General features: G+C 40.4%; 1 protein-coding gene across 1 annotated transcript in view; it reads left to right on the forward strand.

Moving 5' to 3' along the window:
• Window positions 1-23,646, forward strand: part of LOC111225999 (glutamate receptor ionotropic, kainate 2-like) — a 356,655-nt gene that overhangs the window by 168,027 nt on the left and 164,982 nt on the right. The window contains exon 12 of the mRNA XM_022751076.1: window positions 1,363-1,536. Within this exon, the coding sequence (XP_022606797.1) occupies window positions 1,363-1,536 (174 nt within the window). The remainder of the gene's footprint in view (window positions 1-1,362; window positions 1,537-23,646) is intronic.

Raw genomic sequence — 23,646 nt, forward strand, 5'->3', positions numbered from 1 at the left:
TCACTCACACCGGACACTGCAGAATCAGCTGTTCTGTATGCATCTTTTCTGCTAACTGGGTGAATTCAGAAATGACTATTAGCTTCTCTATCCAGATGTGATTCTAAATTTACCAGCTGCATTTCGTTGGGGTAAATTTTCTTCATCACACTCTGGAAACGTATCTATTCTTTCAGTGTAGTGTTATTGTATGTGGAGTTAGTGTTTGTTGTTGTGGTCGTGTCGGTCTTTGTTCGGTAGTGTTTACTAATAAAAGTTTTTAAGGCAAAGTTAAATTAAGTTGCTGCCTGTGTTTTCTGTAACTTTCTTTCAGTCACTGAACTTTACTGATCTCTGTTGTTTGCTCTGGACTGATCATACAGAGGGATGGTTATTAGTTTATAGTGGTGACTCTGAAATTGTATTGCAAATCAAATAATTAAAAGGGTTCTGCATGATTATTCTGATTAATGCCATATTTCTCCAAATTGAGCAAAAGTTTCCCATATCACGGAGAGCAACACAATGGGAAACACTATTTAAAGGGGAAACTTGAATACAAGACTTATTACCCCCAATGTTCATTCCCATTTGAATGTTTTCTTTTAATGAAGTTCCTTAACATAAACCCTGGAAATTCAAGAATATTATTGGTCTATTTTATGTTTCTTTGAGAGAGTTTCTTTGTTAGGTCTCTCTGAGAACCATGAACTTCAGTTAATGCTTTGCCGTTTTTTAAATAAATAGAATAAAATAAGATAAACACCATAGATGTTGAATTTATCCCAAGATTGGATGACCCGGGAGGTGACTCATTAAATTTATTGTAAAGTGTAATCTTTAGCTTCAGTTGAGCATTAGTTCAACTGAATTTAAAGCTTAGTAATTGGATGTTGCTAAAAAAAAAAAAAAATTCTTTTTGAGTCATAGTTGAGTCTTTACATTTAAATGGTAACATATAAATGTAATATGGTAACAAACCCGATATTTTCAAACACAGTTGTTTATTTGAACCTCAAATTTTGAACTTTACTCACAGAACCCTATAGAATGTGTGTACAGTGTGTATACACAGTGTATACAAGAGTTGAGCCCAGGATGTTTGGCCGTCAGAACAAAGACTGGAGTCACCAGGGAGCTGCAAGCCTTGCTCTGTCAAAAGTTCTTAAAATCTCCAAAGCAGTTTCGTCACTGAATTGTCTTTGTGTTTCTTGTTAGCTAAGACTCTAGTTGATGAATACGATTGTATGACTTTGTGGGGTTTGTGGAGTCTTTCTTTTTTTTGTTTGTTTTTTCTTTTCTCAATAACCTTCAACTGCGGGGCTGTTAATAAGACGGTCAAACTGTCTCTCTATCTCTGATGTGTTTTTTTCTTCTTTCCAGGATCTGTTTGCGCTGGACGTGGAGCCTTACCGATACAGTGGTGTGAACATGACGGGCTTCAGGATCCTCAACACTGAGAACAGCCAAGTGGCCTCAATCATCGAGAAATGGTCCATGGAGCGACTGCAGGCTCCACCCAAACCTGACTCTGGTCTACTGGACGGCTTCATGACTGTGAGTCTCATGGATGAATGAATGAATGAATGAATGAATGAATCCCTCTGTCAGTCAGCAGTTACTTACCTATTGTCTCAAACTCTTGGATTCCATGAAGTATATTGCTGAGAACATGTACACAGCACCATCTATCTGCTGTAATGCTCCATGTTTCTCCATCAGGTCACTTTTAAACCTGTAGTTTGGTTCATTTGGTCTGGACTAAAGAAACACACATTGCTGTACAGTGTTGATTTTTAGTTTGTAGTTTGATCAAATGTTGGTCCAGATTTGGTGGCAGCATTGTGAGTACGCTACAACATGCAAAGCTCATGTTCATTCCATTTGCTGACAATAAGTCCTGATGTGCATCATATGTGCCTTATGGGTTTATTCATGTTTTTGGCTGTTCTGGAGGCCAGAAAAATTAGGTTATTATAAGAATTATTTGGAGAAACAGGACAAAAATCAGGTGTTTTACCTCACAATAACTAACCGTTAAAGTCATCTGGATGTAGCTGCGTCATATCCCGGCTCTGTTACAGCTCTTGAACATGAACCACTTCCATCTCACTGGTGGTCCTCTATCAGACATGCGTGAAGTCTCTCAGTGTCCACTGCTCTTTTCTTACCGTTATATGCTGTATTCATGCTGGAGCAGCTTGCATCTCTGACATGCAAAATTCCCTTTGAATTGTTATAAATGGCAATATTTATTGACAGTTGCCATACAGTCCATATGTAATCATGCAGTTTGTTACTGATGGTCTTGTTTTATGACCGTTGAATGAAAGAATGAATGCCACAGTTTTCCTTCTACTTTTCAGGAAATACAGACACAAAATAAAACCAGGACAGCTTGGTGCTGTGCAGTGATTACAGTTAAGTATCTGTTACCAGACCAACTGTGCATGAGCTGCAAACATGTTCAGTATGTTTATAAAACATGTTAATGCATTGCAGCAGTGGCCTGAGCTGGCTGTAAGTGTGGTTTACTTTTTAGAGAACTTGGTTTGGGTCAGAATCTCACTGATGCAAGCCTGTAAAACCCATTAAAACTCTAATATGGGGCACATGTATTTCCTCCACATTTGACCAATAGGACAATGTAGCAAATATTCGCCAATATTTCCCTGCTGGTTGGCTGTTTTCCACAGACATGAAGTCACGTCTTAAGCTATAAAGCATTGTTCTTGACATGATAGACTTGTTAGGGTGAATGTGCTGTGGCTTCCCTCACTGTAACTTCCCATTCGTCTGAGGGAGTCAAAAGGAAAACCGTGGTGCCCCGAGCTGTGAGCCCCTGGGCGTGATAAGAAGAGTCTCTTTCACTGTGATCTGAAACCTCTCTGATCAGTGCACACTGCCTGTAATAACTGTTCCTCCACGCAGCTTTCATGCCAATCTCTTATCTGGGAACTCTGCCAAAAAATATCAACCCACCAGAGACAAGGAATGAGAAGGAAAAGAGAGTAATGGAGGAGGGAAGAAAAATGAGATGAGGGGGATGAATGAAAAGGAGAAGGACAGAGAGTGGGTGAAGGGGAGGCAGAAGTGAAATCAGAGTCCTTGTGTTTTATTCCCAGAAATGTTGAGGTGTTAAATGTTGGGCCGATGTAGCCGCTTGGTCTGATTCCAGTTGTAAAGCACTGGCGGCAGCAGTAGAAACATGTTGGCTGCTGATTGAAAACAGTGGCCTACCTCTGGGGAATAACGGATTCCCTTTTTTTTCTTTTTCTAAAACAGCAAGATCTTGCTGAGTCATGTTTCTGGATTGATATTGGAGAGTGGGTGTTACTCAGTTTAAGCCCCTTTTGTTGGATTTGTGGCTGAATCAATACTGTTTCCCACTTGAGACCTGAAATGGACTGTTTGTAATAACTGGACCTTTTCAAAACACAAAAAGCTCAGACGGTTGCCTTTATAGCAACTAGCTTTCAGCACAAGCTGCTACATGGAGTCCTGAGTTGATGTCTTAAGTCCACACAGAGAAGAACAAACAAGGCAAAAAGAAAAATCTTTTTCATCATCTTTGTGTTTATATCTGTCTCTTTTACTCCATGCTGTCCTGCAGAGAGTCATCAGGCGAGGTGGTTATTTTTGGATCAGTGACAGGGGAAGATTTATGTGTGAGGAGTCTGCTGTGACCCTGCTCATCAGTGAATTAATGGCATATGAGTTTGAAGGAGGGGACTGATTAATTAGACAAATGGCAATCAGTCAGATGCTAATGCATATTGACATGGTGAAAGGTTCCATAAATGTTTGATTAACAGCTTCATTTGTGTGCTGTATTTACAGTTCGGTGTGTTTAAGCGGTGAAGTGCTGATGTGCTGGAACTTAAAGCCCTGCAGATCATGACAGATTGGACTGAGTGAGCAGTCCAGAGGCTGCCTCTCCACTCAGCACCATTGTTTTATATTTAATGATTGAATTTACCATTTGAACAGTATGACAATTTAAATCAATTGAATTGTAATTTCAATTGAAATTGAAATTTGATTTTGCTCTGAAATCAATAACAGTGACAATAAGGTAAGCACTGGAAAAAATGGCCGCTCAAATGCCACAGTTGAAAACATTCAAAGCAATGGCACATCATACGTCTACAGTCTAGGAAGGTGTAGACTGAAGCTACAGCGTATTGTGCCTACACTTTTTCCAAAACACATCCTATTTGACATCAGGAGCTAATATCAAGCAAAAAACCTTGATCCTTGGTTATTTATTTTTATTTTTTACATGTATCATTAATGTACAAAACAAAACATAATAGGCCTAACACTGAGCCTTGGGGAACACCACAAGTAATCTTCAAATATTGTGAGTTATTTTAGTGAACTTACAGTATTCATTGTCCAGTTATCTACCTAACCAGGAGCACGCTACCCCTCGAGTTCCATATTTTTTTTATTTCTTCATTAGTAAGCCGTGATAAGTAGGATCAAATGATTTTTTACAGAAATACCCCATTCATTATTTCTGAAGACTAGAGTCTCAAAAGTTGAGTCCACATATTTGAGCAAGTGAGCGAGCTGAAACAGTAATTCATACTGGGAATATATCTCCATCCCAGGCCACTCTCATGCAAACATCACACCACTCATTTTGCAGGCTAACCATATTTGTTGATGTAGCGGGCACCGGTCAAGTTGTACGTGTGTGTGTGTGTGTGTGTGTGTGCGTGTGTGCGTGTGTGCGTGTGTGCGTGTGTAATATTAGAAGAAGTATTAAGATAGAATAATAGAATAACTTACTAGGTTTTTTTATAGAGTTTGAACTAAATCCCACATAAATTAAACTGAACGATGTCTGTGTAGGATGCCTTTCTGCTGTTTTTAATATACTGTCTGTTTCATTTTTCAGATATCACATTTGTTTCTGTCAGTGTTCTGTGTTTTATAATATTACATTTCGACATCCTCCAACATCTCACTTCATTTTTTCACTTACTGCTTACCTCTGACTTTGCTTACCTGCCAGACCATTTAGTTTGTTTCACAGCCAGCACACAACCCAGCTGCAGCTGAAACCTCTGCATCCTGTGTCACTGCACCAAATCATGAAGACCATTAAATATGCCCATGAAGTTGGTCCAGAGACTGTTTTCTTTTTTCTGGCACATGTCTGTGTGTGACAGATCAGATAAGCTAATTCTGCACCTCATTCCTTTGCCTTCTTCAATTGGTGGCAGAGAATCCCTGCCCTGAGTCGTGGCTTAACATGCACAACGAGAGTGACCTTACAAGCTCCACGCTCTCATTACCATAATGTCTCTCCTTGTTAATTGCTTTAGCTGCTGTCTGATTCATTGTGTGCACTGCAAAATTGAAACAGGTTTAAAAAAAAAAAACACTCAGGCATGACTGTAATTTCTGCATTTATCTCCTTGTCATGAGTTGGAAGGTGGAGATGTTAACTTTTACCCTGGTCCAAGGAAACGGACTGACCTCTCAGTCATCAAGGTCATCTCTTTGTTTGTTGCAGCTGCAAAACACAGTTGGTATTCAGAGCCACAGCATCCCTCCCGGGTCATTTCTATTTCCATATTACCATAAATATGCTTTACCTGTGGGTACATTTAAATGGGGCAGTGATGGAAAGCTATTTCCTTTTTGACAGATACCATTTTAAAGTCAGATCCAAACAGAGTTATAAAAAATGTCACTCAGACATCAGACATATTCCAGGATTCATATTATCTAAGCATTACTCAAACAGCATATGGTGGGCACTGGGAATGGATAGAATGAGTCATATGAGAAATATATATATATTAAACAGCAGGAAGCTCTTCTGAAGGCTTACCTGCCAGAACTGTGTGAGCACTCTGCTATTATTGTGTGCCTGCCAATAAACCTTACATATATGTTCACAGTGTACTTTATAGTTGTTAATTAATTTTGATCAAGAAGTGAAGACCATTTGTAACATAATCATCTGCACATACACGCATACACCAAATGTTCATTAATCATCACATTTCCTGCTCCAACAGTGTCATTTTTATGCTACTAAAAATACATTAAAATAGTTAATCAAAAAATTCTTATCATAAGGTCCACTTCTGTGTTTTTCTGGGCGCTTTTAGCCACATTTCATGGCCTTCATCAATGCCTGGATTTGTTCAGCTATCACTGAGACTGTGTAGTTATGATATGGCCTAAATGTGGAATTGGCATAAGCTGCAATGTGAAACCATGCACACTTGGGGCAACAACTAAACCATCCCCATGATAACTGAGCAAACTCTGTCTGTTGATGAAGGCCATGAGATGTGGCTGAAAGCCTCATGAAAAAGCCAAATAAGCCAAATTCTTCCAAGGTCAAGAAGGAAGAACCAAGCCCAGTTCTTTAAGTATGTGTCAAGTTGTCACAGAAACATTTGTTCAATTTCAATTTTCAAATTCAAGTTCAATTTAATTTTTCTTTCTACAATGAGATGCTCAGGATCTCTGAGAAGATGCTCACAGGAGTAATGCAACATCCAGAAAGTAACTTCATCCAGCAGAGCAGCAGAGAAGACACGACCCTGCACTAAAACAGTAAATGATAATAATAAGCAGTTTGTGTAAAATCTGATACCAGACAGAGCTCAGCGCACACAAGCAGACGAAGAAAAGATCTTCATCACTTTGACACCAGGGATTTTGGGGCCCATGAAAAGCTCACATCAGGCCCCAGTCACCACAGGCCTCACCTACCCTAAAACTGCAACACTGTGCAGACATGTAACATTCTGTACACAGTGGAATTCATTGTTTGACTGACTGATAGCATCTATGAAAAATGTGCCAAAGGTCAGTTTAATAGTTTAAATGTAATTTCAATGGCTTTAAAATAAAATATCATCATTATATCATCATAACCAAATTTCAGTTACTACTATTTTGTTGAGTTAAATTACAGTAACTGCATACACCACAGAAACCATGAAAAAGCACTGAATCCTGCAGAATACGGAATTACCTGCAATTATGTGTCATGTCACCATATTTAATTATTATATTTACTATTTACTACTATATTTCAGTTCATCAAAGCCATGGAGACGTACAGAACCATGGTCATATGACTTGAAGGTAATTTTTCAACAACGGCTGTCATTTCATTATAGAGTGAGTCATTCAATGCTTTAAACTGTCCAGCATCCAATACAGACTATAGGCTGCTGGTGTTTCATATAGTGATCATTATGTGGAACAATAATTACAGTGTTTGAATTGCTTATCATTTAAAATGATTTGATTATTTAGATGTTATAATATTAAAAAAAAAAATTCCAATGCCCCCCTTGCAATTATCACAACTGACCTGTGATTCAACACAGTGCTGCTCACATCTGTCTTCATTGGGAGTAGGGCTCTTGATGATAGGTTAAAGGGATAGTTCAGCTTATTTGAGGTGTTGGTGTTGTATGAGGTACTTAATTACTAACTTACTTAATCAGTACATTACCTACAGTAGTCTGCGTCAGCGCCCTACCAGTCTGGAGAAGCAGCAGGAGCATCAGAACAGAAGCTGAGTGATGGGGACAGCAGGAGATCTAAAATCAGTTTAAGTTTGTGCTATATTTTGAATATGTTCACCACTTTATCTTGCCATCAAACAGCCCTTTACGAATAAAACAACTGGTCTGCATTGTAATACAGTGTGCAGCATAAGTGCACCTATGTGTAGGAATATGGAAGTTCAATGTTTGAGAAAATGTAGTGCTTGATGGCAAGATAAAGCGATGAAATTATTATATATAGCTTACACTTTAACTGATATTGTTTTTTTTTATGTGGGTGTTTTCTAAAGTGGCTAAAACACAATTTTCTGCTGACCCCGCCCACAGCAGCTCCTCCTGCTGCTTCTCATAACTGAGAGCACACTGACTAAATCTACTGCAGGTAATACACTGACTATAGATAACTACGGTACCTCAAACAACCCCACACTAGATAACTTCAACTATCACTATAATAATTTCATGCTGAAAAAATAAGTACCTAATGGGCACCTGTCAGTCACCCTCAACACTGTCTGAATGCATCTTGTGTGGGCGCACATGGAAAACTGCAGCTGCTGCTGCTCTGCTAATAAGCTGCATATAAACACCAAGGGATGTTTTGTGTCACCTGGAAACTAGTGCATTGGAGGGGGTAGACAGACAGACAGACAGACACATTGGTAAGTGCCCACAAATGACTGCACTATCTACTAGTAGTTTAAGTCAAGTGCATAATAGCCACATTTCCACCACAAGAACTTTCCCCAGGAACCAGGAACCTTTTGTGGAACTATGTGCGTTTCCACTGCAGGAACCAGGGTTTAATTTAGTTCTGGGGTAATAGATTGACCCCCACAAAGGTACCTGGTCGGGGGTAGTACTTTCAAACAGGTCCGGGGGAAGGTAAAAAAAACTGAAACAGGATTTCAGAAAAATAAAGGACAACAACAACCAGAGTGGTTAGGGTTGCTACCTGTCATGTATAATACGGGATCGTTCCGTATTTGAAAATAAAATGCTGCTTCCTGTATTGAATATATACAAGACACAATGTGCCGTATTTTCATTCATGTTATGTCCTCAAAGTGCTGTGGATAATGTAATGTCAAGTAAAAATTTTGCATAATCTTCCCGGGACTTTAGGCCGCGGTGGAAACGCAGACAACAATGGGCCACAGGAACCTTTTAGTTCTTGAAGAACTAAAAGAGAACTCTTTGGTCAAAATGCGGCTAATGTTAAATTCAGCAAGGTGCAGAATTATCATTGGATATTGAAAAAGAATGAACTTACCTACTGAATAAATGTATACAAACATTACACACATAACTCTTTTCTATTGCGTTGTAACGAACCTTTATGTTGCACATGTGAGCTGTCTCTGCCACATAGCAAAATACATTCTCATCATGAGACGGAGTTCTCAACATAAAACTGTAACTGTTTAGTCTGAAACTAATACTAAAATATAAAAGTTTGGTTTTATCTTATTTTAAACCCAACACAAGTAATCTATAACTTGATCCATCTTTGCCTGTCACTTTGTTTCAGTGGCTCCTGTGGAACAGAATTTGTTTTGTTTTGTCTTATTAGATAATTTGACCTTAGATAATTTGTTAAATAGCATCTTATTTCTTCACTAACACTGGCTGACTGTGTGTGTGTGTGTGTGTGTGTGTGTGTGTGTGTGTACGTGCATGCATGTGTGCTGGATGGATTGTTGGCTTGGCAGAAAAAGAGATGAGTGAACTGGAATAGGATGAGGCTGGTGCAGGGATTGAGAGATGGGTTTTTCCTCTCTATCCTGCCTGCTCCTTTCCAATCTGTCAGTCATGCCATCTCACTGGAGACAGGCTGGAAAACACGGCCTGGACAGACTTACAGGGCGAGTGAGTGAGTGTGTGTCTGTGTGTGTGTGTGGGGGACCTCTGGGCAGAGTTCAGGTTTGGAGCAGCGGGGTTGGTTAGACCTGTCAAAGCACACACCTAACACAAACAACCAGCACAGAGCAAGGAACCTGCCTGTGATGGTTGTTTGATACTCAGACCATGCTCCCCTATGTGGCCTCACTGTTTTCCGAGACGCAAAGCTTTTGTGTTGCATTGTGGGTTATGCCCTGATGAGGCCGGTGCTGTTGCTTTGAAAAGCTTCCAAAGCCTTTGTCTGGAGTTCGAGCTGTTTGAAGGAGTTCTCATTAGGGGGAGGCTAATATTTGGTTATTCCACATTTTGGCTGCAGCTTCACACTCGACGCTTGGATGATGCCGTACACTTCTCCACCTCTTAGATGAGGCTTCTCTCAGCTTAGTTTATTCCATCTGCTTCTCTGTGTGCATCAAGCCATCTCTCTGTCTCTCCCTCTCTGGCTCACAGACTTGGATCTGGCTCTTGTATTGTCCACATGCCGGGGAAAGAATTTGGCAATGACATGTTGCTGGGACATTATTCCGGCAGCTGGCGTTACATTTGCAGTGGCTGGCAGTGCTTGGCAGCACTGGTGAGGATGAGGAGCAGTGACTCCAGTAGCACAGAGTTAACCCAGGGTTTTTGTGAGCCCAGAGGACTGTGGAAGACAAGTAGTTCTCTACTACGCCCACTTGAGGGGATTGAAGTTTGCAGTGTTGCCATCTCTGAAACACTATCATGTAATTCTTCTTCCTCTTTGACCAGTCTTCACTTTATTACCATTCTCTCTGAATCATTATACCCAGTCTACTTGTATATATGGTGCACATTATGGTCTCTTACCCGTTTGCAGCATTTGCAGCAGATTAGTGGTTCCCAATCTCCAGGAAAAACATAATTCTGCTATACTAAGTTTTGAAAAATTGTGCTTCTATACCAATTTTATAAAGAAACACTAGTTGAATGGGTAACCAGTGCCATAGACTGTCACACTAAAACACATACACATACAAAGCTTTGAGAAGGTTTTACAAATATTATGTTTTTGTATTATGTTCATAGTTTCAATGTTAAATCAATTCAAATAGTAACAATTGACACTGTGTTCCATGTTATGTGCAGTTTAGTGAAGCCACACCAGGTAAGCAGGGTTGAGTAGTTACGGATTACATCGTGATTATGTAATCAGTTTCCAAAAAAATTGGAAAAATTGGTAATTAGATTATAGTTGCATTGTCAAGGATTATATGATCACACCTTGATTACATGGCAATTTCAAAACTTTTCTCATGGTAACAAATGCTATCAAATAATTAAAAGTGCATCAACACACAGGGTTTCTAAGACAAGTGCTCCACTCTGTGGCAGGGGATAAAGAACGGTGTTGAGTCAACATAGAAGCAACAGTGCTTTCAAAACAGCCTTCCATTCCTGGAAAAACATCGCCATCTTTTTCACTTCAAAAATGTACTACATGAGCACATCTATGTCCAGTCAGTGCACTTTGCACAAGCAAAGACCTCAACTTCAAATCTGAAGAAAGTTGTAAGTTTCCTTCTCTGTTAGCTAGTTTAGAAAACTGTGGGATGGGTTTAGTTTATATTTTTCTTTTTTGCTTTAGCTTGAATTTTGTTTGAACTATTTTCACCACAGTGCTCAGCAGCTCCTTAGCATGTGCCACAGTGTATGGTTGATAAAAGAAATGATAGCTTAGCTAATTAACTACTGAATAAATGCTAAATATGCAACATGCATTTTATTTGTGCCAGATGGTTAATCACACAGAACCTGTGATCTGTGAAGAGTTTGTTGGAAACCCTTTGGAAAAAGGCAGGCACATTCAAAAACTACTCTGCAGGTGATTGGATGAACCAGAGGAGCCAGTCGCCCAGTTTCAATATTTGCTCTTCTTTCAACAGACTCACTGTTGTCACACCTAAAACACACCTGTAGCTGCCAGTAGTTTCTTAGGACGTTCATAGGACATTGATTGGTCTGAACAGATTAAATTACTTTTTGCTTATTTCTTTTTGGATTTTCTTTTGTAATCCAATAGATAATGTTGAAAAATTACTAAAGCCTTCATGTAATTTGTATTCAGTAAGTTAACTGACCAAACCCACACATTTAAAAACAATATAACATCATCAGATAAAAAGAGAGTAAAATAAATTGTGCTTGCACCATAAAAACCAAGGTATCTTGCTCAACCAGGACTGAAAGCCAGTGAGTAAAAAGGGGTCTTCAGCAACATTTTAAACTAATCAAGGGTCTGGGCAGCTCTTACGTGAAAAGGTAGGCTGTTCCACATATTGAGGGCCACCACTGAAAAAGCTCTATCACCTCTGTTTTTGAGCCCTAGGAATTTCCAAGAACAATTGGTTCGTTGACCTCAGTGCTCTGGCTGGAGTGTGAGGCTGTAAGAGCTCGGACATGTAGGGTGGCGCCATGTCATTGAGACTCTTGAAAATAAGTAATACAATTTTAAACTGGATCCTGAAATAGATTGGAAGCCAGTGTAGAGAGGCCAGTACAGGTGTGATGTGATCACGCCGTTTCCTTCATGTCAAAAGGCGGACTGCTGCATTTTGAACAGCCTGCAGTCAACAAAGTGATGACTGATCAAGTCCAACATATAAAGAATTGCAATAATCTAAACGAGAGGTAATGAACGCATGAATTACTCTCTCAAAATCATGTGGAGGGAGGTAGGCCTTTATGCCTTCACCTTACTAAGGGGCCTTAATTGAAAAAAGCTCATCTTGATAACTGAGCTGATCTGTTTATCAAATTTGAAGGCACAGTCAAAAATCACACCAAGGTTCCTTACAACAGGGTGACAGTAGGAGGCTAATAGGCCGATGACACTGTCGTAACCATCTAAAAGGTTGGATTGTCCAAATAGAATAATTTCTGTTTTGTTTTTGTTCAGGTTGAGGAAGTTTATCGCCAGCCATGATTGTACATCTTTAAGACGGTTCAGCAGAGCCTGAATAGAAGCATGGCTGTTTGTTTGTATGGGCAGATAGATCTGTAGATCATCTGCAAAACAATGAAAGGAGATTTTTTATTTTCTAAAAATAGACCCCAAGAGAAGCATATATAGCAAGAAAAGAAATGGGCCCAAGATGGAGCCTTGGGGTACCCCACAGCTAAGTGTGGATGCAGCTGAAGAATACTGGCCTAGGAGGACAGAGAAACTCCTGTCTGAGAAATAAGATTGGAACCATTTAAGGGCTGTACCTTTAATGCCTACACACAAGTCGAGACGTGACAGAATAATGTTATGATCTACCGTGTCAGAAGCAGCAGTCAAGTCCAAGAGCACCAGGACAGCAGAGTTACCAGAGTCAACAGTTAAAAGCAGGTCAATAAAAACTATTAAAAGGGCTGTTTCTGTGTTATGGTGCCATTTAAAACCAGACTGGAACTTTTCAGAAATACCATTTAAGTCAAGGTATGGCTGCAGTTGTTCATAAACTACCTTTTCCAAAACCTTTGATAGAAAAGGGAGCTTGGAAACAGGCTAGATAGATAGAACAGTTAGATAGAACAGAAGGGTCAAGATTGTTACTTTTGATGAGGGGCTGTACTACAGCATGTTTGAAGGCAGTTGGAACACAGCCAGACATCAAAGAGGAATTAATCAGGTCAACAATACATGGCCCAGGGTAAAACATCCTTGAGGATATGGGATGGGATGCTGTCTAGGGGGCAGGAAGATGGCCGCAATCCCTGTGGAGTCACAGGGATTTATAGAGTTAAGAGCGTTAAAAAGAAACTGAGGTTTGTGGCTATTATTTGTCACAAGCTTTGGTAAAAAGTGGGTTTTTGCAGCTTTAACTGCTCTGTGGTACTCCAATAGGCTGTTTCTTAGAATGTCTAAGGAAACTTGAAGATGATCCTTCTTCCATTTTCTCTCAGCATGTCTACAAGCGTGTCTACAAGCGTGTCTACAAGTGTGTCTACAAGCGCGTCTGAGAGTGTGAGCGGCGTCATTCAGCCACGGCCCTGTTATTGTCTTAGAGCGTTTAATCATAAAAGGAACCCCCAAGTCCAGTGAGTCAGTACAAGAGGAATTAAAAACAGCTACAAACTCATCAAGACTGAGATTACAATAGTAATCCTTTGTGTGGAGCACAGAGTCGTTGAAAGCTGCAGAAAACCAAGACGTTGTTAAAGGGTTAATCTTGCACACACGGCAAGATGAGGCGCAAGGTTTAACCTGAGAGCGTGGCAGTGTGACGGTGAATAAAACAGCTAAATGGTTAGAAATATGTGTCACAAATCTCACTGACACATAGACTTAAACCAAAGGACAACACAAGGTCCAGTGTGTGTCCCTTTAGAGTTTAACTTTATTACAAATGTCTGTAGCTCAAAGCTGGAAAAAGAGTCGGACGGTGACTGTCGACATTGAAATCTGGATTTGAAAACAGACACCAGCCCTCCACCTCTGCCGGTGGTCCAAGAAGATCTGAAAAACAAACAGTCAGGACGAAGGAGTTCGGAGAATGGGATGGACTCACCAGCATGAAGCCAGGTCCCTGTTAGAAACATAAAATCCAAATCACACGAGGTGATGAAATCATTTAGCAAAAAGTCTTATTTGCTAGTGACCTAGTATTAATGAGAGCCAAACGAAGAGTCATCTCCTCCCGGCCCAGCGGACGAAGGTTCCCGTAATCCATGCCGCCGTGGCGGACCCGGCTCTGCCTGGGAAGAGGAGTCTCCACCAGCAGGTGAAGCAGGCCCTCAGCGGGGTGAACAGGAATGACAGGCTGGATCCACCAAAGCCCCAGTGGTCGTAGAGTCGCAGAAAATCTACTCGAAAGGAGGCGAGGATCAATCATGCAGGCGGGCTTCAAGTAAGCCTTGATTCTCACCAAAACACCTCCCTGGTTCCTCCGTCTTCTGGACCGCTTCCTCCGTAATGTGCAGAAGGTGAGCAATACAGGTAGGCCAGTATAGATGCCAGGAATGGTGGGAGGCTCGAGGTTTGATCTCCCAAATCTTGTTCTAATAGCTTCTCTTGAGATGTTCTGATATTAAGAAGTGCTTGGCGATCATACACCGGTAGAGCAGACACATCTTGACAGCAAATACAGAACAGTGCAACAACAAACACTAATCCGAACAGGCCTGACAGACGGCTTGCCACACATACTGGCGCCATCTTGCCACCAAATTAATATGACCATGAAAGCAAGCATAAGGAGCAGAAGCAGCTGCAGCGCACACCTCCAGTCACTGGAAGTGAAACTCTGAGGTGACGCTGGGACTTCAACACTCACACAGGATAGATCCTGAGTGTCTTTCATCTCATTAAAGGTAATGAATTGAGTTTCAGTTGACATTCAGGGGACTGGAATTACAGCATCTGAACAACTGCAGTGCCATCAGTCGATACATAGGATGATTACACTCACAGTTCACGGTTAATTTTTCAAAACTCAGTTGAGGCAACATTTTGGAATTTTTGGTGCAAAATGACAAAATGTGCATGTTTAAATAGTGAGGATAACAAATGTTTTACTCTTATTTATTTCTTGAATTATTGATTTTCAACATTTTGTTCATCTTGTCTATCCAGTAGCCCCACTATTACCAAATACACGTGATGAATATCAGCTAACCCACTTATGAATGACTTATGAATGACTATATATATATAGATGGATAGATAGATATAGATGCCCTCTCATTAGCTATACACTATGCATGAGTCACAAAACAAAACACAAATATACTTCCTACAGATTATATCTTACCTTCTTTTCTAACCTGTGGTTTATTGATGAAAAGATGTAAATAATGTGTAAAATCGAAAGCTCAACATTGCCATGAACCTTTATTTATTTCCATTACAATTGAAACAAGACTATTTAAAATAAAATATAATATATCATATCTAACACACCAATGTTAAACATGAAATAAACACAAAATATTTAAAGAACAGAAAAGTGTGTATGTGTGTTTTAAGAATGGATTCTGTGTCCTTGTGTTTCATGAGGTCTATGTTGTTTTCACCTTGTTTCAATAATGTGTAATGTGTTTTTGTCTCAGTGGCGTGTGTGTGTGTGTGTGTGTGTGTGTGTGTGTGTGTGTGTGTGTGTGTGTGTGTGTGTGTGTGTGTGCTGTGCTCGCTGCTGTGTGTGTGTGTGTGTGTTCTCGTATTATTGATATGTAGTGGCTGTGTGGGTAAAGCTAAGTGCTGCTGTCACCCACAATCTACAGCAGCGGCACCCACAGCTGGATTAATGACTCCCAGCCCTGCAGCGTTGCCGTCAGTTTGCTGCCTAGACGGGCGTCCCCTAAAATGGGTTACTGCAGAAATATAGCCACATTCTGGCTTTTCTGGATTATCCAAACGCCTCTCCTCCCCCTCCATCCCAGGAGTGCTGCCACATCTACATCTCTGGCTCCCAGAGAGGATGGATGCTTGTCTCATGCTAGGGATATTTCCCAGTCTAAATAACATGTACACCAAAACACTCAGATGGCATTTCATACAGATGTGCCCTCTGACCAAATGTAGTATTCTAGTAAATGTAGAAAGACAGAAATATCAATAAGAGTGTAGTTTTGGGAAAATAAACATATCTTTGTCAACCACAAAAAGTAACTCATAGTTAACCTTCTCGGTAACTGATCATGTGTGTCAATGAAACTGATGGTTAGAAGATATTAATGCTGCGTTTTAAGATCCTCAGGAAACTTCAGTCTATTGAGGCCAGTAAGAAACCTTTAAATGTTTTCCATCCTGATTTTGTGGTCACTGCTTTGTTTTATTCGTTTCTATATTGAGATGAAAGTGATAAAGCCAGAGCCTGGCCATAACAAGATGCGCGCCAATGATTTTTTGGAGCACATCGAATTTTCTCAGCTTACTGTTCATTATTTAAAATTCAAAATGAAGTTGATTCTTACATCAACACATCACCAGTGATCTTTAAGATCCGAATGTTATGACGAGTGTATGTGTTGTTGGGACTCATCAAGAGACCAGATGTTTCTTTGCTCCACTGGACAAAGGAACTCACACTCCACAGTTCCTCACTGTTCACACCTGGGGACGACCCTTCCCCCCACGGACCTTACTGGCCAGCCAGTGTGGGTCAGCGTGTGACTTGTGACCCCCCAGGGTGTAACCAAACAAAACCAGATCTCTGGCCCTCTTCTCTCTCTCTCTTCTTTCTTGGCTTGCTCTGGAGAGCAGCTCCTGCTCTCTCCTCTCGGCTCTTCAAAGGGCAACAAGGCCCCAGCCCAGGTCAGCCCTGCTACCTGAGAAACCAGCTCTCTCGCCGGCCTGCTCACAGCAGCCTGCAACACTCCTCTCCTCAATAGCAGCGACCTGCTTCGGATTAACTGTGAGTGAACCAAGTTCTCTTCAGAATCAGCAGCTATGACACAAGGCCAGCTGATTTTCCAAGCAACAGGAGTCGTAGCAGAGTTAGCGTGGAACAGCTAACTCTGCAAGGAGAACAAAGGAGATAACAGCAAAGCAACACAGCCAGACAGGACTTTACTCCACCAGGAAGCCTCCCAACTCACTGGACTTTACAACAACACTGGAAAGGACCTCTTTGTTTGTTCCAAGGACTGGGTAACATTAACTGACTGGGCCTAACCTTTCCCAGCACAGCATAGCACAGCACAGCATAGCTAAGCAGCAGAAGTCTTAACTTTGTTAATGTACTTGTTGATTGATGTCTTGTTGTTGTAATGTTTGCTTAGGTTGTGGTCAGTCATACAGTTAATCAGGTACTCGTATGTTCACACACATAGTAGTACGTCTCAGTTCTAGAACCTGCATGAAGCTAACCTCCTCCCTCTAACCTGGTACCTTTAGATTACATGAGCTAGGCTAACAAAGAAACTCACACCTTCCCTCTCACACACCCCAGGTGGTCTCAGCGGCCATTTTGAGTAGTTTCTTTGTTTACCGCCATCTTGTGTAGTCTTCTTTGTTCAGGTCATGTGGTCACAGTGACCACTTTGAATCGGCCATCTTGCCTTTGTTTGTGTCCCCACAGACACACACACATACCCCTACACACACACATACACACACCTGTATATACAGTACTAGATTAGACATTGTGTTTTACTCTGCTCCATTGTAAATAAATGCCTTTAAGTATAACTACTGGTGTGTTTAATGTTGCACAAGCGTGAATATTGCCAACCTCTACTTGGTAGAATTCCAATCCTTCAACTTTAACTTACTGTTGATATGGTAATCTGGTTATAGTTAGTCAGCTAATGATTAATCAGAGTTCCAGATTTATGGTAATAAATTGAGACTAAAACCATATTGGCTATTTTGCCTATTAGTTTAGGCTGGTGCCCCGAGGACTTTAATTAATTTTAAAGTTATTATTTACTATTAATATGTTTAATATTAATATTTTCTTAATTTTTGATAGCCAATAAATTGATAGACAACCGCAATCCAACATATTTGGTGTCCAGCTCATGAGGTAGAGCTCAGACCCAACAGTGTCTTTATCTTTATCCCATTAGTGCTCTGCTTATTCTCCTAAGGAACTACAGTGCATATTGCAGTTTTTGTTTGTTTTTTTTGTTTTACAGAGTTTGTTTAACTTGCTAAATACATTAGCACTAATGTTAGACCTCCATTGTATCATGCTACTCTTGGCTTTTAATAGACTTTCAGATATTTGTCAGGAGAATGGGCCAGACGGCTTCAGATCAGTTAAGGGAACGGCATACCATCTGTAATGAGCTGGTTTCAGCTTGGTCATTGCCGCGAGCCATCATTAGATCTGTTACCCATGGTGCAATGTTCCTAACAGTGTGCAGCTGCAGTAGATCAGAGGTTACTGACTCACAGTGGTGGAGAGGTTGGAGGAGTGGTGGTGGTGTTGTCTCCGGATTGTTAGGAGAAATACATTTGAGGAATATGCTCAGGTCACGTGTTTACAGAGTGTTTTTCACACTAGACAGAGTAACCCTCAGTCTGCTTATCCAGCGTCTCTGGAGAGCCGTGGAAGCTGCTGTGCTGCTGTGCTACGCAGAACCATGTTTACTCTTGCTTTAGGTCACTGTTGGCAGCATATCAAATGATTGCCTCTGTATACTATGATATATAGTTTCACTATGATTCAGATTCCTACACACCCGCTATGTTAAAGCCTACAGCTAATCCTAAATTCCTCATTGTACAGTGCACACACTGACAACATCCTGATCCCACCCAGGCCCAGAAAGTTTGCAGACATACAAAGTAGTTCTCCGAGGGTCCTTACAGCAGATTCCTTTCTCTTCTCATTATCTGCTTGCTGGGAAAAACTCATCAGATTCACTTGAGTGTTAAGACTATTAGTCCTCCTGACAGTGTGTCTTAGTCATGGGACAGTGGATTCTGCTCTTAAAGCAATATGGCAGAGCTCTGCTCATAGTCATGTCCACAGTCCATTCAAAGCCTCGGCATTAGTATGCCAGACAGAGTGGGAGTCTTTTTAATTAGCAAAGCTCGCTTAAAGACTTAAACCTCATTTGTGTTGGTTTGAGTGAGATCAAATACATCACTGTGGGTGTTTTTCTTTGTCTCTCACCACGACTGACAGTGCCCTCTCACAGCAGAAAAAGACACATTTGATAGTTATATCTGCACAAACTATAATCAAATGGGTTGTGTCCAACCGGTGTAGCATGTACTCAGCACTCTGGCAGTTTATTTCAGTGCTACAGCAGGAGACATGGATTCAGTCTGAAGTTAAAGATTGGAAATCATTTGATGATTAATGATTAGCACAGTGAGGAGAAGTGAAAGAATGGAAGGATCAAATCTATGGTTCTTTGAGGTTGTAGTGTAACCTCAGTCTGCCTTTGAAGCATCTACAATGCAACTCAAATGAACACCAACTAAAGGCTTACAATGCTGTCTGTATAATTCTGACATCAAAAATAAATATTGTGATTTCTATAATAATATCAATTATGTCACCAGTTAGGCTTAATATGATCACACACATGTCACTTTTGTAAAAACGAGGAATTACTACTATGAGAGGCAGAGAAAGACGATAGTTGTGGTTTCAGGAATGCTGTGTAATGACACAAAAAAACAAAAGAAACGGAAGAACCAGCTTACTACAAAACACACAAGGCATTATGCCATTGACTTGTTCCCTATATAAGCTCACAGTATAGTCAGACAGGTCCACAATGAAGGAACATCACTAACTGCTTTCTTTATCTGCTTTTACTTATTCCGTCACTCTTAGTGTAGAAATATATAGGTGTGTGTCTCCTTTTTATATTTAGCTTGTTTACGGAGGAGATAATTGATTGGCCAACTGGGCAACAGCAAAATTCAGTGGTTATCAGGAATAAACCTATCAGTAATATATAATGTGCAGTGTAGCTGTGGTGTTTCAGCTTTAACCACACCGTGCTGGACAGGTGACAGGTGTGTTTACAGTGTCTCTGAAAGACGTCACAGCAGGAAAAAGGTAGAAAATCAGCTTCTTCACCTGGGTGTTTACATCAATGCCGAGCGGAGCCAATAAATACCGCGTCTACTGCAGTCATGTGACCCGGGTGTGAATGGCGATTGAACCCTCTTCCATTGCGGACAAAAGGCCAATGTTAGCGAGTTTTAGCAGGTTTTTTGACCAGTGGAAAAGGGGCTTGAATTAAAATGGCCCCTCTTTGTCTATGGAACAAAAGAACATGTGGTCTCATCTAACATGTTGGGTGGACTGAGGTCCAACAATTATCAGTGACAGGAAGCATAAACGAATACAGCCAGCCTATGTAAAAACAAATACATCTACAGTGTCATGTTACACTAGGTGTCAAATGTTCTTAAATTAATAAAAAAAAGAATTTAGGCTTTAACATTAAGGAACACAGAATGAGACTGTACATGTAGCACTATTAAGTATGAGTATCTTATTTCCTTTAATAAAACATGTTGACCTCTCACAGATCCAAACCTTCATCAGTTAACCTCATGCTAAATAAACCAAAGTTGATCCAACGTCTCCAGACATGTATACATCACTTAATGTATATATACCTCTCTATACATATTTGTACACTAACAGAGTCACACAGGTGTGTACTCGAACATACAGTGGTACATACATGAACAGAAACAAACAGTACAGTGATGTACCAGTATAGTGTACCACAGAATATACATGTAACTATCACTTCACGCAAGGTCAGCCGCTGTGACCCCAAACTTGCAGCAGTTATGATAATGAATCATCAAGTGAAATTTAGTTTGAAACTGTGGTAAAAGTCCACTCCAAAACTCCACTGATGTCCCTGGCATCAGCACGATGACCTTTGAATCACCTCTACCTTGTTCAGTTGTCAGGCTATTCAGAGTCATTTTGCACAGCAGTGCCATCAGTAATTAGGTGGTAGAGTCCAAGGCAATAGCCCTGCTCTGTTTTCTGGCGGTGGACATGCGGTGTAAAGGACAGGTTGTGTAACTGCAGTGGTCACTAAATAATTTTATCAGAGAAGAAAAACTGAATTTCAGCTCGTACACTGATGCAATTAATAACCCAGCCACCATTGACTTATCAGTGTTCAAAAAGGGCAGACTCATTATTACCCACGTTGTGGTGCATTGTCAGGGGACAGATCAAACACTGTGGATGAGTCAGACTCAGGCCTGAAGATGTTCAGACATTCTTTAACACAAAGGAAGCTCAAACCCAAGGCCCACAGGCTACTGCTTTCTTACCTTAAAATCAAAAAGACTTCAAGCAAGCAAGGTATTCTGCTGGCATGCTCCCTTTATATGCCATTCACTGTGAGAGACTCTTATCAAACGGCTCCCTCACAGGTTTACCGAGGCTGTTTAAGCAGATAAATAGCTGCTTTCTCAGTCTGTGGCCTCAGGGACTGTAGTTGGACCTTGTGGACGTTCTGTCTGTTGCATGCACAATGAGCAAGGTCACAGTAAAGTTTTAACACAGGATAGAGTTGTTATTATGGTCTGTCATCACCACTGCTAATTCAGTTTTTATCCAGCATCATTGCCTGTTGAATAATACACAGGCTGATTTATGTGTTGGCTTCTCCATCGATGCAGCAATCAGTGTGGTGGTGAAGTGAAACTGAACTCAGGCTCGCTGACAGTGAAAGCATGGGTAGTTGTATGTGTCATAAAATGTTACTATGAGAAACAAACATTGTCAATGTTCAAAATGAAAAATGCAGGGTAGTGATTTCACCTCAGCTGGTATCAGTTTTCAGACTTAATTTGCATATGATTTTAAATCATCAATCTATGACTTCTTGCATTGTATATCAGATTTAGGGAACCGTGATGTTACATTCTGTTTGTGACTGCTGTCAGACAAGGGTGCAAAATAAAATAGTACTCTGGCTACAAAATATTAACCACATTGATGTATTCACATCAGTATGGTTGATAATGGTGTTATAGACTGTAACAATATAATGCATAGAATGCAGTACTGTTAGACTGTTCTTCCTACTTTGAAGTAAAGGATCTGAATAATTCTCCTGCTACTGTAAAATAGTGAATTATATAAATGCTCCAACAGTTATTCTTTTGCTGTTACACCGAGACCCTCTTTCAAAGCAAAAGTATTCTTCTGAAAGCAGTGAGATATGTACTTTAAAACATCTACAGTGTCGCTGACTATATGCACATAGAAAATAAGAGATCAGATGAATAGCTACAGTATATTTGGCTCTGTGTAGCCAAAGGCTGATACTGTATATCTTAGCTCTCCTGCTGTCTAAAAACTATTAAAAACACATCAACGAGCCAGACTGCTGCACTGGGTGACATGTTCCTTCATTATCATGAACACACACACTATAGTTTATTGTGACTCAATCCCACACACACACCATCCAGCTGCCAGAAATACTCACTAGAAGCACCAAATATAGAAAAGTCCTTCACTGGAAATAGTCCCTGATGAATGCACCGTTTCCTCCTGGTCCTTCAATTATTTTAGGAAACACTGAGCCTTCTATAAAAATGAAAGTATATATTTATGAACTGTTTGATGTGAGACATGTAAGATATTTATCTTCAGTAGGAACCCTAGTGCCCAGCCTTCTGTAGTGGCTGAATGCTACAGAAAGAAAGTGTGGGTCTTTTCATAGGGTTTATTGACATTAAGAAAAAAATACAGTAACACCAGCCTTATCAACATTGCTACTATAATACACAATGTCACCATTTTGACAACAATGAAAATTGGTTGGAGGTGGGGCCAGACAGAAATAGAGCCAGTGTGAGCAGTTTATCAAACAACTGACTTTAAATGTGAAACTGCTTTATTCAGTGTTTTTAACAGTTAGAATCACCAGGTCTGTTTGATTTCCTGAACCACTGACATTGAAGAAATCCAAACCGGGAGGAGCTTAACGTAATGGTGGTGAAGATAACCTACAAGATAACTCCCATGATCCCACTCTATTTCATGACGTCACCCAACGCCATCTATTGTTATTGTTTTGATTGAGAGACCCCTAGAGGGAAAAGTTACAGACTGTGAGTTTAAGTAGGAAAATGTAGAAGATAAAGACTGGGAACATATTTTTACTAACAACTATCAAATAAGTCGATAAACTATATGTCATACACACTACCTTTGTTGGTCTCCACCAACAGGAATTTACAGTAAGTAAGTTCTCCACAGTGAACAGAAAGGGCAAGGGAATGTGTCGTTCTTTTAGTGTTTCATGTGTACTGTTAGATGTATACTGGATATATCTCACAGGGTTACTCACTGTAACATGTCAATAACATTCAGTTAAATTCAAGTCCTTGACAGATACATGGTCACATGCTATTGGCTCATTCCAACCCGAAAGTTTTATATTCCTTTCCTCCACTTCCCACAAAGCAAAGGGAGAGGATGGGGGATCAATTAGCTCTTCTGGAAGGATAATGATGCTGCCATCTCCGACTGAACACAAACTCATTGAAGCGCTTCAAACAGGAGAAAGGGTCCAACTTAACGGCAGTCTTCAAGACTACGTTAAAAAAATACACAAAAACAATCACCAATTGGGAATGTTTTTCAATTAGCCCACCCTCTTTTAAAGCCATAACGCTTGATGAGTTAAGCCATTAACTGAGGCAGTAAATGGATGAGTTAATCTAGGCAGGGAGATGGAGGACTAGGTCTGGGTGGCAGTGGCGGCGGAGGTGGTGGGGTGTTTTCTCTCCAGTTGTCTTGTCAAGTTGCTA

Source organism: Seriola dumerili, unplaced genomic scaffold, assembly GCF_002260705.1.
Source record: "Seriola dumerili isolate Sdu_G_001 unplaced genomic scaffold, Sdu_1.0 BDQW01000016.1, whole genome shotgun sequence".
NCBI classification, from domain to species: Eukaryota; Metazoa; Chordata; class Actinopteri; order Carangiformes; family Carangidae; genus Seriola; species Seriola dumerili.